At 43.0% G+C, this 17,969-nt stretch overlaps 1 protein-coding gene across 8 annotated transcripts in view; it reads left to right on the plus strand.

The window, feature by feature from the left end:
- rap1gap2b (RAP1 GTPase activating protein 2b) overlaps window positions 1-11,156 on the plus strand; it is a 77,151-nt gene extending 65,995 nt beyond the window's left edge. For 3 of the 8 annotated variants that reach the window (XM_020452333.2, XM_031797321.1, XM_031797326.1), the window contains 12 exons: window positions 5,889-6,044; window positions 6,483-6,554; window positions 6,711-6,797; window positions 7,041-7,184; window positions 7,334-7,441; window positions 7,640-7,740; window positions 7,994-8,098; window positions 8,240-8,360; window positions 8,490-8,592; window positions 8,724-8,794; window positions 8,998-9,040; window positions 9,149-11,124. In XM_020452333.2, the coding sequence (XP_020307922.1) occupies window positions 5,889-6,044; window positions 6,483-6,554; window positions 6,711-6,797; window positions 7,041-7,184; window positions 7,334-7,441; window positions 7,640-7,740; window positions 7,994-8,098; window positions 8,240-8,360; window positions 8,490-8,592; window positions 8,724-8,794; window positions 8,998-9,006 (1,077 nt within the window). In that variant the 3' untranslated portion in view covers window positions 9,007-9,040; window positions 9,149-11,124. Of the gene's footprint in view, window positions 1-5,888; window positions 6,045-6,482; window positions 6,555-6,710; window positions 6,798-7,040; window positions 7,185-7,333; window positions 7,442-7,639; window positions 7,741-7,993; window positions 8,099-8,239; window positions 8,361-8,489; window positions 8,593-8,723; window positions 9,041-9,148 lie in introns of all 8 variants that reach the window. The other 5 variants (XM_031797323.1, XM_031797325.1, XM_031797322.1 and 2 more) reach the window with 4 other exon arrangements.
- The last annotated feature ends 6,813 nt before the right edge of the window (window positions 11,157-17,969 follow it).

The raw sequence follows: 17,969 nt of genomic DNA on the forward strand, positions 1-17,969 counted from the left end.
AACAAAGATGAACCTTCTCTCCAGCCAAAATATCCTGCAAGGAGCATAGGACCATGGAAAACAGAGTGTAGGAAGGTACCATCTCCACGACAAAAACACACCAAAAATGCACCAACTTGCGGATGGTGGAGACTTTAGTTAAGTCATCGTTGGCTATTGAAAGTAGAACCCAGTAGAAAATGGGTGATTTCATAGCGAACTGAAGCTTGCATCCCCTCGTAATAGTAGACAGCCCTTTGGGAGTAACTGGATTAGATATTCTGCATAGCGGCTTACTCGGGCCAATTCCCTCGAGGGTCTCAAACATGATGTTTCTCAACCATAGTTTGGAGGAGTGTTATTAGGCTACTAGTGATCGGCACCAATATGGAAAGTCTGTGTCAATTGTCTGCATTTTTTTTTTCAATTTTAAAATTGGAGACTGAATTGTGACTGACCTGCACAGCAAGGTTTCCGTACTAGTGACCAAGAAGATTTAAATGTATTGGACATTTGAGACATTTACTGGTCATCAATATGCACTGGGTGTGTAATCCATTAGGGCGTCCGCCCACACAGCCAGCGCCATCAATAAGCGAGGGATGTTCGCCAAACGAGCCACATCTGTGTCCTTAAAAACAGCCTACAACTAATTACAAAAACACTATTCCTTATGTTTCGATGTGTAGCATATGCAAAACCTATTGTTTTGTATGATATTAATATTTTTTAAATGAATATAAATGAAGAGAAGCTATGACTTAGCCCAGAGACAGAGATAGACATGTCAGATAGGCTATTGCATCTGCTATACAGATATAGGAGTACAGGAGGAGGCTAATTAGTTCATTTTCTATCAGAATATTTGTTATAAAGATAAGCATTATATTGTTTGATTATAGCAGCAACTCTGGTAGTCCTAAAGCATTCTTCCTCATTTCAAATTCAACTGTCGGAGGTTCAAATCTCAATTTAAGATCAAAAATAGTTATAAATTGCTGAGGTGTTATAAAGACGCAGGGTGAGACCCAGATGCAGACACCGGAGGCAGATGGTTTGAGGCTCTGATATTTATTGAAATACAAGAGGCAGGCAATGGGCAGGTCGGGGACAGGCAGAAGTTCATTAATCAGGTCATAGTCTGAAAGGTACAGTGGGGGCAGGCAGGCTCGAGGTCAAGGCAGGCTGAATGGTCAGGCAGGAGGGCTCAGTGTCAGGGCAGGCAGAATGGGTCGGAACCGGGAGGACTAGAAAAACATACTAGGAAAGCAGGCACAGGCGCAACAGACAAACAGAGAACACAGGTATATATACACTGGGGATAATGAGGAAAATGGGCGACACAGTCAAATCAAATCAAATCAAATCAAATTTATTTATATAGCCCTTCGTACATCAGCTGATATCTCAAAGTGCTGTACAGAAACCCAGCCTAAAACCCCAAACAGCAAGCAATGCAGGTGTAGAAGCACGGTGGCTAGGAAAAACTCCCTAGAAAGGCCAATACCTAGGAAGAAACCTAGAGAGGAACCAGGCTATGTGGGGTGGCCAGTCCTCTTCTGGCTGTGCCGGGTGGAGATTATAACAGAACATGGCCAAGATGTTCAAATGTTCATAAATGACCAGCATGGTCGAATAATAATAAGGCAGAACAGTTGAAACTGGAGCAGCAGCACAGTCAGGTGGAAGTTGAAACTGGAGCAGCAGCATGGCCAGGTGGACTGGGGACAGCAAGGAGTCATCATGTCAGGTAGTCCTGGGGCATGGTCCTAGGGCTCAGGTCAGTTGAAACTGGAACAGCAGCATGGCCAGGTGGACTGGGGACAGCAAGGAGTCATCATGTCAGGTAGTCCTGGGGCATGGTCCTAGGGCTCAGGTCCTCCGAGAGAGAGAAAGAAAGAGAGAAGGAGAGAATTAGAGAACGCACACTTAGATTCACACAGGACACCGAATAGGACAGGAGAAGTACTCCAGATATAACAAACTGACCCCAGCCCCCCGACACAAACTACTGCAGCATAAATACTGGAGGCTGAGACAGGAGGGGTCAGGAGACACTGTGGCCCCATCCGAGGACACCCCCGGACAGGGCCAAACAGGAAGGATATAACCCCACCCACTTTGCCAAAGCACAGCCCCCACACCACTAGAGGGATATCTTCAACCACCAACTTACCATCCTGAGACAAGGCTGAGTATAGCCCACAAAGATCTCCGCCACGGCACAACCCAAGGGGGGGGCGCCAACCCAGACAGGATGACCACAACAGTGAATCAACCCACTCAGGTGACGCACCCCCTCCAGGGACGGCATGAGAGAGCCCCAGCAAGCCAGTGACTCAGCCCTTGTAATAGGGTTAGAGGCAGAGAATCCCAGTGGAAAGAGGGGAACCGGCCAGGCAGAGACAGCAAGGGCGGTTCGTTGCTCCAGAGCCTTTCCGTTCACCTTCCCACTCCTGGGCCAGACTACACTCAATCATATGACCCACTGAAGAGATGAGTCTTCAGTAAAGACTTAAAGGTTGAGACCGAGTTTGCGTCTCTGACATGGGTAGGCATAAAAATGGAGCTCTATAGGAGAAAGCCCTGCCTCCAGCTGTTTGCTTAGAAATTCTAGGGACAATTAGGAGGCCTGCGTCTTGTGACCGTAGCGTACGTGTAGGTATGTACGGCAGGACCAAATCAGAGAGATAGGTAGGAGCAAGCCCATGTAATGCTTTGTAGGTTAGCAGTAAAACCTTGAAATCAGCCCTTGCTTTGACAGGAAGCCAGTGTAGAGAGGCTAGCACTGGAGTAATATGATCAAATTTTTTGGTTCTAGTCAGGATTCTAGCAGCCGTATTTAGCACTAACTGAAGTTTATTTAGTGCTTTATCCGGGTAGCCGGAAAATAGAGCATTGCAGTAGTCTAACCTAGAAGTGACAAAAGCATGGATACATTTTTCTGCATCATTTTTGGACAGAAAGTTTCTAATTTTTGCAATGTTACGTAGATGGAAAAAAGCTGTCCTCGAAATGGTCTTGATATGTTCTTCAAAAGAGAGATCAGGGTCCAGAGTAACGCCGAGGTCCTTCATAGTTTTATTTGAGACGACTGTACAACCATTAAAATTAATTGTCAGATTCAACAGAAGATCTCTTTGTTTCTTGGGACCTAGAACAAGCATCTCTGTTTTGTCCGAGTTTAATAGTAAAAAGTTTGCAGCCATCCACTTCCTTATGTCTGAAACACATGCTTCTAGCGAGGGCAATTTTGGGGCTTCACCATGTTTCATTGAAATGTACAGCTGTGTGTCATCCGCATAGCAGTCAAGCACAAAGACAGGTGAAACAGATCAGGGTGTGACAGGTGCAGTCACTTTTGAGGACAAAAGTAAAGTAATAAAACAACAGTAAAAAGACATTTGAAAAAAGAGTAGCAAGGCTATATACAGACACCTGTTATTCAGGCTTATTGAGGTAGTATGTGCATGTAGGTATCGTTAAAGTGACTATGCATATATGATGAACAGAGAGTAGCAGAAGCGTAAAAAGAGGGGTTGGCGGGTGGTGGGACACAATGCAGATAGCCCGGTTAGCCAATGTGCGGGAGTACTGGTTGGTCGGGTCAATTTAGGTAGTATGTACATGAATGTATTGTTAAAGTGACTATGCATATAAGATTTTTTTTTTTTAAACAGAGAGTAGCAGCAGCGTAAAAGAGGGGTTGGGGGGGGGGGGGGGGGGGTACACAATGCAAATAGTCCGGGTAACCATTTGGTTACCTGTTCAGGAGTCTTATGGCTTGGGGGTAATGAATTAAATGGTAGTACGTACTGGATGCCCTTTGGGGGGTGGACCATTCTTGATACACACAGGAAACGATTGAGTGTGAAAAACCCAGCAACATTGCAGTTCTTGACACACACCGGCTGGCACCTACTACCATACCCCGTTCAAAGGCACTTAAATATTTTGTTTTGCCCATTTACCCTCTGAATGTCTCACATACATAATCCATGTCTCAATTGTCTAAAAGCTTAAAAATCCTTATTGAACCTGTCTCCTCCCCTTCATCTACACTGATTGGATTTAACAAGCTACATCAATAAAGGGTCATAGATTTCACCTGGCTTCACCTGGTCAGTCTATGTCATGGAAAGAGCAGGTGTTCTTAATTTTTTTTTATTCAGTGTATACACACTGGTCATAAACCTCACATGTTTAGTGAATCTAACTACAAAGCAGATGATGCCTTCACAAAAATTTGGTCAAAACATTTTCTTTCTTACCTCAAAATCTATCAAAGCCTATCACAGGATCTTACTTCTTCACATGAGGGTTGAGGATTAAATTGAGCATGTGAACAGTGAGTCACATGATTCTAGCTTGTTCCTGATTAGAAATGTTGAGTGTTACAACTATCCCATGTTACAACCATCCCCAGTCTCCCCTCCTTATAACCGATCTAAATCTAAATATGGAGCCCAATTAAAAAGACAGATCAAACTTAATTTAACCAACAAAAATTATATACAATAATAATTATTATAAAACAAGTGATTTAAAAATATTTAACAAATAAAAAAATACAAGTTACAAAATTGCATCCTACCTGAATAGCGAGTTGCACAGTAGCCTGCATTTGGCCGAATCAACGTTCTTCTCATCTTTGTCCACTACAATATTAAAACGTGTCCATACAAAGGACATTCCCCTTGTAGCAGACTCCAGACTAACAATTTCGTTTTCAGTTGGTAGCACCAGCGTATTAACTTTTTCTCTCTTATGCTAACATATGGAATTGTTTTCATCTAACAGAACATTTAATATATATATTTTTTTTTTTTATGTAGCCTACCGCCCTATTCGTCCTATGCACTCGTAATGACCAATGCGCATTATCTTCTCTGTAAAATAGTTGATATTAAGCTCAACATTTGAGTTGAGAAATAAAAAGTAGACCTACAGAAAGCTGAGAACATCCTCTCTCCATCCGTGCCAACTGGAGAGTTGTGTTTTCCAAGCAATTGGATTTTAAAATGTTATACAATCAGAACACTTTTTTTCTCCCGTGCATTGTGCATGTGACTTGAATTCATTTTAATTATGTGAATAGCCTAATGATGATGGTGAGAGCCCAGTAACAGATTGACTGTAGTCCCCTTAAGCATAGATTATTTTGTTCACTGTCTCTCTAAAACCACAATGTTTTGATTTATATGGTCATGTGACAAAGATAATATTTTTGTCTCTTTTATCAAAATCTTTTTTTCCAAAATTAACTGGTTTATTTTCATAACTGATCAAAATTCAGGTATACTATAGCCTATAGATAATATTCTGCCCATGTGAACACATTTACTTTAGGCCATATAAAAACAGCTACATGACTTAATGAAAATCAGCCAACAGACTATATTGTTTCACATTCTTTAATAAAAGTTTCCCCTCCAAATAGGCCTACAAGGAAACTCTATGTGTCTTGATGACATTGAGTGTGCAGGGGGGTCTGTACACAGCGCAGTATCTTGCACAAAAATTTTGCCCTCTCGACAGGGTCTGAAGACCTACTTGGCAAGCAAAATCCTTCAAGGTTTGCATGTGAGGAGATTAAGCAGGCAACGGGTATCCAGTCAATATTAGGAGAGCTAGAGTAGTGAGTGACACTCTTTGTGACAAAGAGAAGCGAGAATAACCAGAGGGCGGGAGAGTGGCTCCTTTTATGGAAGTGAGGGTCACCTGTCTCCAACAGACACTTTTAATAGGTACTTCTGAGAGAGTAGGAGTTCCTAGCTAACCCCCACATGTCATACTTCGAAATAAGTATTTGAAAGAAACCCTGACAAAGGTAGTAGCTTGCTACCAAAACATTGGTTCGTAACTTTTGATGAAATAGAAATTGATGAGAGTAAACCCCGCACCCACAGCTCCAGAGGAAGCGACACATAGGAAATGACATCGTAGGAGTGGTGTTCCAGGAAGAGGCCACACCCTTCGTAGCAGACATGATCGCCTCAAACTTCCTACACGCCTTCATACTGGTGCAGGTGGACAACCCCTGTACCCAACAAACCACCTACAAGGTACTGAACAAACACACACACTCTAACCCAGGGGTCGGCAACACCGCAAGTCATATTTTTGGGCCCCCAAAATATGTTTTTGTAAAAAAATATATAATAACGTAGATTTGGGGGGGGGGGGGTGTCATTTTGTAAAATCACCAGGAATTCAACAACAAAACATTTGTTTAATTTTGGAAATCTGTTCCCAAGTATTCCCATGAATAAAAAAAGAGACACGATTGTATGAAATTATTGTTGTTTTCAAATACAATTTATTTTTGGGCTTAGTTTTGGTCAATTTGCATTGTACAATTTATTATAATTATGTTCTGGCCCCCTGACCATCTGCTCCGATAAAAATCAGCCCATGGCTGAATCAAGTTGTCTACCCTTTCTCTAACCTAACATACACACGCACATGATGACAACTCTGGTTATTATGGTTATGATTGACAGGTGTCAGTCACGGCCCGAGAGGGTGTACCTTCATTTGGCCCGCCCCTCCCCAGTCCAGCAGTGTTTAAAAAGGTGAGAGCAGCCTGAAGAGATTTAGGAAACATGGTCTATTCCGAGAGAATTCAAATAGATTTCAGCTTTTACCTATTCATGAATAATTGCTCTGGGGTTGGAGACCTTTTGTTGCATTTGTCTGTTTTTCTTCTCTCGCCCTCTCTCTCCCTCCAGGGTCCAGAGTTCAGAGAGTATCTTCTCACTAAGTTGATCAATGCAGAGAATGCCTGCTACAAGAGTGACAGATTCGCCAGGCTGGAGGTGGGTAATAAATAAGTTATTTTAATGATTATATTGTATGGTAAGCACATTGCGTACTACAGAGGGAGTCTCAGACCCACCTAAACCTAGGAGGACAACCTCAGACCCAAGCCAAAACCGTGTTTATGTGGTCTTGAATGGTCTCTCAAGTCATAGACCACAAGGTCAAGATTTGAACTCAGGTCAAATGTATAACATATTTAAGTGCATTTTATGTGGTTTATATTACTTGCGTGTGTGTAGGAGCGAACGCGGGCGGCCCTGCTCGATGGTCTACATGACGAGCTGCACAGACACACTCAGCGCATGCTGGGAGTGGGCATCGGCCCCGAGGAGGAGCGGGCGGAGAATGGACATGGCCACGGAGGACTGCTGGAGTCCATCAAGGTCAGACACACACACACACACACACAACTATCTCTCTCTTTTCATGTTTCCCTCTCTCCTACCTCCACATATTTAACTCAAAAGGGCATTCATTTATGAGTGAACAAGAATACATTTTCTCTCTCTTTCTCTCTCTTCCTCCCTCTCAGAGGGCGATGCGAGGAAGGAGTGTCTCCATGGAGATGATGGCAAAGGGTGGAGGAGGTGGCCTGTCCACCAGTCTGAGTGGAGGGGTTCTGCTCCACAGCAGCTCTGATGTGAGAGGGGGGGGGGGTGATTAGAAGTGAAGGATGAGGTCAGGAGGTGGGAGAGAGTAGGTGGGAGTGGGGATGATAGGTGGTTAAAAAGGCGAGGACAGGGGTACAGTGAGTCTTATAGTTGATAAACTGCTGTTACAACTTCTCACCCATCTTGCTCTCTTTTCCCTACTTCTTCCCTACTCCTCTCTCTCTCAGGCAACTAATGTTAAGTCTCCAGTGAAACGTCGCTCTGGTCTTTTCCCTCGTCTGCTCAGTATAGACAGCCAGACAGAGAGACATAACCACAATCATCGCAGGTAGGACACAGACACACAGAGACTATAGATGTAGATCACATCTATAGATGTAATGAATGTGTTGGTGCCTTTCGGGCAGTTCAGAGTGTTCATTGAGGAATGGAATAGTTTTTCATTACAGTTTTTTGTTTGTATTTGTAATTTTGTAATTGTATGACGCAGGGCTCCCTAGCAAAAGAGACCTTGGTCTCAATGGGACTCAATTAAGATACAAAGATTTAGTACATGATAGTGGCGTTTTTGTCCTTTACAGTCTCCATAGTGACCAGAGAAGCTTTGATACTGGCCACTCCACGCAGGAAGTGAGGTCAGAGACCCTCTCTAACCCCAGCTCTCCAGAGGCCTCCCTTAAGGAAAGGTGTGTTTCCCCCTCCCCTGTCTCTCTCTCTCTCTCTCTCTCTCTCTCTCTCTCTCTCTCTCTCTCTCTCTCTCTCTAGGCCCAGCAGTGTAAAGTTAAAGGGGAGCAGTAGGACTAACGTCTCTCTTACACCCCCCCTAGGCCCAGCAGTGTAAAGTTGAATGAGTGCAGTGCAAGCAGGACAAACGTCTCACACTCCTCATCTAGTACAAGTAGCTTCAGCAGTGCAGCAGGAGAGGGAGAGGCCACCGACACTGACCCTGTGAGTGGGACCTGTTTGTTTGAGTGAATGTGCGTGCTTCAAAGAGAATGAGAATGTGTGTATGTGTAGTGTATTTCTCACTTTATCCCTTCTCTACATCTCTCCATCCCTCTCCATGTCTTTCTCTAGAACACCCTGGCACCCTCAGTGTTCCTTTCTGTTCACAGCCCCTCCCTCACTGTTGAAGGTCAGAGTTCAGGGACCCCTGTCATTATGTGTCGCAGCCCCACTGGTAACCACGACAACAGCTTCCTGTGCTTTTAATAATCATACTTTTCTAACTTAATGTAAATATTTCTTAGTTATTGCATCAGAGGAAATGTTTGTTTATAAATGCTTGTTTTTTTTCTCTTTTCAATCTAGAGTTAAAGAATAAGAGTTCTCCTAGATCCAACTTGAAGTTCCGTTTTGATAAATTGAGTCACTCTGCGACAGTAAGTGTGTGTGTGTGTGTGTCTGTGTGTGTGTGTGTGTGTGTGTGTGTGTGTGTGTGTGTGTGTGTGTGTGTGTGTGTGTGTGTGTGTGTGTGTGTGTGTGTGTGTGTGTGTGTGTGTGTGTGTGTGTGTGTGTGTGTGTGTGTGTGTGTGTAAGAAAGAGAACCTGTGTGTGTCACCAGCCCCTCCTGTCTTTCTAACAGGGACACTAGGTGAAAGATGTGGGATGAGAGAGAGATAAAACAGGTGAGGGAGGCTCTTGTAAATTGAAATGTGTTGTGTTTTAATTTGTTTCTCACTCTGTTGTTTCTCATTTTGTGGTTGGAACTGTTTCTCTTTTTCCCACTTTCTCAGTTCAAATGGGATGGAGGTATGAAGGGCAGTACATTAGGGATGGGTGGAGAGAAATAACAAGAGAGAGAAGGCCCCTCCAACCTGAGGAAGAGGTTGAAAGAAGAGAAATGGCTCAAGATGGATGATTCAGTACAAACACTACAGTGGAAGTTTTAGGCCCAGGCAAAGCTGTGCTCTGCCTAGTGGATAATGGTCCTTTCATATTCAGCTGTCTGTGTGGTTGTTTCCTGAACACGGATCAAAGTTCTATGAGTGGCTCTGACATGGGTCCTTGTCAGCAACTGCACTGCATTCAATACCACACAGAACTGTAAGGCATAGATTCAATTCAACATCACTAAGGCCAGGAGTTTTTCCTGACCATGTGGTCTACCCAGGAAAAACTCTGGCCATAGGCATCACCAATGGAGGCAATATTGATGTCCAGACTGCCATTCTTGGAAAGGGAAAAATAATCATGGCTTGTCATACAAATGTTACAATCTGAGGGTCCCTGGAATTTCTACACTGAACAAAAATATAAAAGCAACATGTAAAGTGTCCCATGTTTCATTAGCTGAAATAAGATCCCAGAACGATACTCACAAAAATATGATTTCTCTAAAATGTTGTGCTCAAATGTGTTTACATCCCTGTTACTGAGCATTTCTCCTTTACCAAGATAATCCAGCCACCTGACAGCTGTGGTATATCAAGAAACTGATTAAACAGCATGATCATTTCATGTGCACCTTGTGCTGGGGACAATAAAAGGCCACTCTAAAATGTGCAGTTTTGTCACCCAACACAATGCAACAGATGTCTCAAGTTTTGAGGGAGCATGCAATTGGCATGCTGACTGCAAGAATATCCACCACAGCTGTTGGCAGAGAATTGAATGTTAATTTGATGTATGCACTTCACGGATGAATCCCGGTTTCAACTGTACCCAAGCAGATGGCAGACAGCGAGCATGTATGGCTTCGTGTGGGCGAGGGGTTTGCTCATGTCAACGTTAAAAACAGAGTGCCCCATGGTGGCGGCGGTGTTATGGTATGGGCAGGCATAAGCTATGGACAATGAACACAGTTGCATTTTATCAATGTCAATTTGAATGCACAGAGATACCGTGATGAGATCCTGCGGCCCATTGACGTGCCATGCATCCGTTGCCATCACTTCTTGTTTCAGCATGATAATGCATGGCCCCATGTCTCAGGGATCTGTACACAATTCCTGGAAGCTGAAAATATCCTAGTTCTTCCAATTGCTTGCATACTCACCAGGCATGTCACACATTGAGCCTGTTTGGGATGCTCTGGATCAACATGTATGACAGTTTTCTCCAGTTCCCGCCAATATTCAGCAACATCGCACAGCCATGGACAATCAGTGGAACAACATTCTACAGGCCACAATAAACAGCCTGATCAACTCTACGCGAAGGAGATGTTGCGCTGCATGAGGCAAATGGTGGTCACACTAGTTACTGACTGGTTTTCTGATCCACGCCCTTACCTTTTTTTCAAAGGTGTCTGTGACCAACAGATGCATATCTGTATTTCCAGTCATGTGAAGTCATAGATTAGGGCCTAATTTATTTATTTCAATTAACTGATTTCCTTATATGAATTGAAACTCAGTAAAATCGTTGAAATTGTTGCATGTTGCATTTATATTTTTGTTCAGAAGGAATAAAGTGATTCCTGATTCTGTTCTAATTGTTCTATATCTCTGTCTGAAACAATCATCCATGCAAAAGAGAAAATGACAATGCAAAATCAAAGAAAAAGAAAAATGTACCCAGCAAACATCACTCTATTGGCCCCATGTGGGTATTCGATTGGCAAGGTGGGAACGGGCTAGCCCACACCAGGCCCACACCAGCCCAACATGGACTAGCCCACAGCAATCCCACATCAGCCCGACACAGGCCAGTCCACACCAAGCCAGTAGCATGTATTTATTGATGCCAAGAGAATCCAGGCCTCCCCCCCCAAAAAAGAAAAATACATACAAAATGATTGTCTTTTGTCTCTCTGTGTTTCATACATTCAGCCTCTTGTGAATTGAATGAAATGTATCTAACCGGAGAAAGCATCAAAGCAAGCGAAACAGCCCCTCTCTGTCTCAGTATGTGTAGCCCATCTATCTGATGCTGTCTGGTCAAAAAGAGTATGACATTGTTTCCGCCCGTAGCATTGAACGCAAGGGAAGCAAGCAAGCATTTGGCCTCCCTTGATAATTTTTTGAATTAATAATATCCAATTGTCATTGAGCTAAACTGAGCGATCTCAGCTGTTTTTTATTTTTATTTTATTTCACCTTTATTTAACCAGGTAGGCTAGTTGAGAACAAGTTCTCATTTACAACTGCGACCTGGCCAAGATAAAGCATAGCAGTGTGAACAGACAACAACACAGAGTTACACATAGAGTAAACAATAAACAAGCCAATACCACAGTAGAAAAAATAAAAAATTGTCTATGTACATTGTGTGCAAAAGGCATTAGGAGGTAGGCGAATAACTACAATTTAGCAGATTAACACTGGAGTGATAAATGATCAGATGGTCATGGGCAGGTAGAGATACTGGTGTGCAAAAGAGTAGAAAAGTAAATAAATAAAAACAGTATGGGGATGAGGTAGGTGAATTGGGTGGGCTATTTACCGATGGACGATGTACAGCTGCAGCGATCGGTTAGCTACTCAGATAGCAGATGTTTAAAGTTGGTGAGGGAGATAAAAGTCTCCAACTTCAGCGATTTTTGCAATTTGTTCCAGTCACAGGCAGCAGAGAACTGGAAGGAAAGGCAGCCAAATGAGGTGTTGGCTTTAGGGATGATCAGTGAGATACACCTGCTGGAGCGCGTGCTACGGGTGGGTGTTGCCATCGTGACCAGTGAACTGAGATAAGGCGGAGCTTTACCTAGCATGGACTTGTAGATGACCTGGAGCCAGTGGGTCTGGCGACGAATATGTAGCGAGGGCCAGCCGACTAGAGCATACAGGTCGCAGTGGTGGGTGGTATAAGGTGCTTTAGTAACAAAACGGATGGCACTGTGATAAACTGCATCCAGTTTGCTGAGTAGAGTATTGGAAGCTATTTTGTAGATGACATCGCCGAAGTCGAGGATCGGTAGGATAGTCAGTTTTACTAGGGTAAGTTTGGCGGCGTGAGTGAAGGAGACTTTGTTGCGGAATAGAAAGCCGACTCTAGATTTGATTTGTTTGATGTGAGTCTGGAAGGAGAGTTTACAGTCTAGCCAGACACCTAGGTACTTATAGATGTCCACATATTCTAGGTCGGAACCATCCAGGGTGGTGATGCTAGTCAGGCGTGCGGGTGCAGGCAGCGAACGGTTGAAAAGCATGCATTTGGTTTTACTAGCGTTTAAGAGCAGTTGGAGGCCACGGAAGGAGTGTTGTATGGCATTGAAGCTCGTTTGGAGGTTAGATAGCACAGTGTGAATGGTCCTGGTGCACCAAAAAAGTGTCAGGGGAAGCCAGCTTGGATATGGCTTCACACCAATCACATCACATCAGAAGCAAAACGTAATTCACAGGAAAAAAAACGTATTGTTGCATCTCGTTGTGTCATTGTCCTCCGGTGGCTAGCGAGCTAAAACCATCCATTTCCTAAATTAGCCATGGATGGAGATAGAGATTTGGAGTTGTGGTTTTACTTAATTCTCCATGCTGGCCAATAATTACAACTGTGATTCTGATCCAACCATAAATTCATACATTGTACCGCTGCCCTGAGAGGATGGAAGTTCAACATGTAGCTAGATGTAGCAGGCTAATGTTATTAACTAGCTGGCCTGGTGCATCGTTGCCCTTGAAAGGAAATTAGGCTAACAAGTAAGCGTTTTAGCCAGGTAGACTAGGACAGCAAAAACTAAAAGTGTGTACTGTATGACAGTCACAGACTGTTTAGGCAACATGAAAGAGGAGGATGGCATTGGCATTTCTCTACAAGTAGAGTGAGTCAACATGTCTTTTCGACTTGCACGCACACACACAACACGGGCTAGCAAGGTCATATCAAAGAGTTTCTAAACCCAGAGGCCCACCATTACGGGAACACTTGCCAAACAGACCAGGCTGGGGTTTGGGGTTTGAGAAGTCAATGAGAGAAATTCAAAATTCTTCCTTTGTTCCTTTTCTCTACATGTAAAAACACAACCTAGATTCGAGCCAATAGCTTAAGTAGTTGAACATGTTATTACTCCAACCTCATGAAAGTTACAAACTGACACATTTTCATTTTTGTAAAAATGTACTTTATATCGAAGGAGTGCCTTTGATTTGACGGCCTGCACATGAGCAGACGGCCGTTAGCCAACGTTGCCATGACATCGCCTACAAGTGTGATCGTGAATTTGTACTGTACCCTCTTTGGTAATATGGCAGACATTTAAAAGGCTACGGCTACCGGGAACCAAACTCCCGTGTTTATCATGAATGATCCACCACCCAAAAGTATTCCAGCCAACTTGACACAACTGTGGGAAGCATTGGAGTCAACATGGGCCAGCATCCCTGTGGAACACTTTCGACACCTTTTAGTCCATGACCGACAAATTGAGGCAGTTGATTGAGTTGATAGGCTACAATGTTGCCCTTCGCTAGCGATAGTGCAATTCAAGACAGATAGAAAGGGAGGCAGAGTAGAGAGATTAATGCAATTGAAAGAACCTGCATTGTCATCAGGATATTTACTGTTTTTATTTGTCGGATTTATGTATATTTACTTAGTTGACAAAGGAAGTTATAGGCCTACTGCTACATTGGCCTTGGCTATCTCTCATTTCTTTAGCCGCCAATGGCTCATGGTGAATCAATGTGTCCATACGGCAGAACCTGGTGCTCTTGCATTAGTGGAATAATAATTTTAGATTTTTATCATTTTAATTCCGATTTGTATTATTAACCAGGTGACAATAATTTTGAGAAATGAAAACGTTATTATTGAAATGAAACTGTTTCATGAAAATGCGCATATGAAAAACATAACTAGGACACAGTTTCGGTAGAAATGGTAGGATAAATTGTAAGCTTCCCCAAACTTGAAACTCACAAACTTGAAATTCAAGCGCCTAGGAATAGACTGCTGTGAATAGAGCGCACATTATTTATATTTTTTTAAAGGGTAGATCAACTTTAATATTGCAGATAGATATTCTATCAATGTAATTGTCTGCATCATTTCAAATCCCCCATATATTTGTTTTTGTAAATATATTTTCCTTTATTATTTTCCAGAGATGTTCAATTGGGTTCAAGTCTGGGCTCTCTCTGGGCCACTCAAGGACTTGTCCCGAAGCCACACCTGCATTGTCTTGGCTGTGTGTTGTCCTGTTGGAAGGTGAACCTTCGCCCAAGTTTGATGTCCAGAGCACCCTGGAGCAGGTTTTCATCAAGGATGTCTTTGTACTTTGCTCCTTTCATCTTTCCCTCGACCCTGACTATTCTCTCAGTCCCTGTCGCTGAAAAACATCCCCACAGCATGATGCTGCCACAACTATGCTTCAACGTAGGGATAGTGCCAGGTTTCCTCCAGACGGGACGCTTGGCATTCAGGCCAAATAATTCAATCTTGCTTTCATCAGACCAGAGAATCTTGTTTTTCCCATGGTCTGAGAGTCCTTTAGGTGCCTTTTGGCAAATTCCAATCGGGCTGTCATGTGCCTTTTACTGAGGAGTGGTTTCCGTCAGGCCACTGTACCATAAAGGCCTGATTGGTAGAGTGCTGCAGAGATGGTTCTCGAAAGTTCTCCCATCTCCACAGAGGAACTCTGGACCTCTGTCAGAGTGACCATTGGGTTCTTGGTCACCTCTCTGACCAAGGCCCTTCTCCTTAAAGTTACATGTAATTTGCGCCATGCATGATCATTGCAGCCTATCATTTCATGAGAACAGGCTCACTTAGCATTGCTGTACCGCAGCCTAAGCCTGCAGCAGCCTACTTACCAAAGGTTGCACTGTGTCAACAGTGTAGAAATGTATCAATATCCATATTACTGTAGCTTCATCTTATTCTTTTTAACTATTTCTATGGCGCAATTTATGGAAGATGACAAAACTTTGGAGATAACAATAGATAGAGAAGTCAAAGATAGGCCAGTGGTTTTCATCTGTGGTAAAGTTTCCCTAAATCAATGCGTATGACAAATCCAGCTCCAGAACCAGTCATAGAGCCAGCTGGCTAATCTTTTGAATACAGATAACATATTAGCTGTATTAAACTCCATGTGGAAATTCTATGTGGAAATTCCCACACCCAATTTGGGTCGCCTTCGTCATTCTTCGGAGGTGGAATCTAAACATGCATTTCCTCTCTAGGACAAGAAATTACATTGAAATAGTGGTGAAAACTTCCTCTCCGCACTGTTTTCACATGCCAATGTGGGCATGTTTCCTGGTAAAAGATGAGCTTGTTTCAGGCAACGTGAGTTGCTGCCTTTACCAGATATGGGCTGCCCACTCTGCACAAATGCCTTTGGGGCCAACGTTGAGACAATGAGCAAAGGAGCATTGGCCTAATATTAGCAGCCTACATGGGGCCAATATTTTTGCCCCCATTGGGCCCACATCTTGCCAATGTGGACATGTTTGCTGGATATATTTTTGCACTAAACTGACACACTGTTGTGAATAATTCCTAGTAAGTGATATTGATATATAGTGGGGCAAAAAAATATTTAGTCAGCCACCAATTGTTCAAGTTCTCCCACTTAAAAAGATGAGAGAGGCCTGTAATCATTTCATCATAGGTACACTTCAACTATGACAGACAAAATTTGTAGGATTTTTAATTTATTTATTTGCAAATTATGGTGGAAAATAAGTATTTGGTCAATAACAAAAGTTTATCTCAATACTTTGTTATATACCCTTTGTTGGCAATGACAGAGGTCAAACGTTTTCTGTAAGTCTTCACACACTGTTGCTGGTATTTTGGCCCATTCCTCCATGCAGATCTCCTCTAGAGCAGTGATGTTTTGGGGCTGTTGCTGGGCAACACGGACTTTCAACTCCCTCCAAAGATTTTCTATGGGGTTGAGATCTGGAGACTGGCTAGGCCACTCCAGGACCTTGAAATGCTTCTTACGAAGCCACTCCTTCGTTGCCCGGGCGGTGTGTTTGGGATCATTGTCATGCTGAAAGACCCAGCCACGCTTCATCTTCAATGCCCTTGCTGATGGAAGGAGGTTTTCACTCAAAATCTCACGATACATGGCCCCATTCATTCTTTCCTTTACACGGATCAGTCGTCCTGGTCCCTTTGCAGAAGAACTGCCCCAAGGCATGATGTTTCCACCCCCAATGCTTCACAGTAGGTATGGTGTTCTTTGGATGCAACTCAGCATTCTTTGTCCTCCAAACACGACAAGTTGAGTTTGTACCAAAAAGTTTCATCTGACCATATGACATTCTCTCAATCTTCTTCTGGATCATCCAAATGCTCTTTAGCATACTTCAGACGGGCCTGGACATGTACTGGCTTAAGCAGGGGGACACGTCTGGCACTGCAGGATTTGAGTCCCTGGCGGCATAGTGTGTTACTGATGGTAGGCTTTGCTACTTTGGTCCCAGCTCTCTGCAGGTCATTCACAAGGTCCCCCCGTGTGGTTCTGGGATTTTTGCTCACCGTTCTTGTGATAATTTTGACCCCACGGGGTGAGATCTTGCGTGGAGCCCCAGATCGAGGGAGATTATCAGTGGTCTTGTATGTCTTCCATTTCCTAATAATTGCTCTTTTATACTGATAACAAGTTCAAACAGGTGCCATTAATACAGGTAACGAGTGGAGGACAGAGGAGCCTCTTAAAGAAGACGTTACATGTCTGTGAGAGCCAGAAATCTTGCTTGTTTGTAGGTGACCAAATACTTATTATCCACCATAATTTGCAAATAAATTCATTAAAAATCCTACAATGTGATTTTCTGGATTTTTTTTATTCTCATTTTGTCTGTCATAATTGAAGTGTGCCTATGATGAAAATTACAGGCCTCTCTCATCTTTTTAAGTGGGAGAACTTGCACAATTGGTGGCTGACTAAATACTTTTTTGCCCCACTGTAAAGGTGTCATGTAATCATGTTGCACATACTGTATACACTACAGTTCAAAAGTTTGTGGTCACTTAAAAATGTCCTTGTTTTTGAAAGAAAAGCAAAAAAATGGTTCATTAAAATAACATCAGATTGATGCAGTGTATACATTGTTAATGTTGTAAATGACTATTGTAGCTGGAAACAGATAATTTTTAGTGGAATATCTACATAGGCGTACTGAGGTCCATTATCAGCAAGCATCTATGTTCCAATGGCACGTTGTGTTAGCTAATCCAAGTTTATAATTTTAAAGGGCTAATTGATCATTAGAAAACCCTTTTGCAATTATGTTAGCACAGCTGAAAACTGTCATTCTGATTAAAAAACTAGTTGACTAGTTGAATATCTGGGGCATCAGCATTTGTGGGTTCGATTACAGGCTCAAAATGGACAGAAACAAATAACTGTCTTCTGAAATTCGTCAGTCTATTCTTGTTCTGAGAATTTAAGGCTATTCCATGCGAGAAATTGCCAAGAAACTGAAGATCTCGTACTACTCCTTTCACAGAACAGCGCAAACGGTCCCTAACCAGAATAGAAAGAGGATTGGGAGGCCCCGGTGCACAACTGAGCAAGAGAACAAGTACATTAGAGAGTCTAGTTTGAGAAACAGACGCCTCACAAGTCCTCAACTGGCAGCTTCATTAAATAGTACCCGCAAAACACCAGTCTCAACGTCAACCGTGAAGAGGCGACTCCGGGATGCTGGCCTTCTAGGC

This window comes from Oncorhynchus kisutch, linkage group LG19, assembly GCF_002021735.2.
Source record: "Oncorhynchus kisutch isolate 150728-3 linkage group LG19, Okis_V2, whole genome shotgun sequence".
Classification (NCBI taxonomy): Eukaryota; Metazoa; Chordata; class Actinopteri; order Salmoniformes; family Salmonidae; genus Oncorhynchus; species Oncorhynchus kisutch.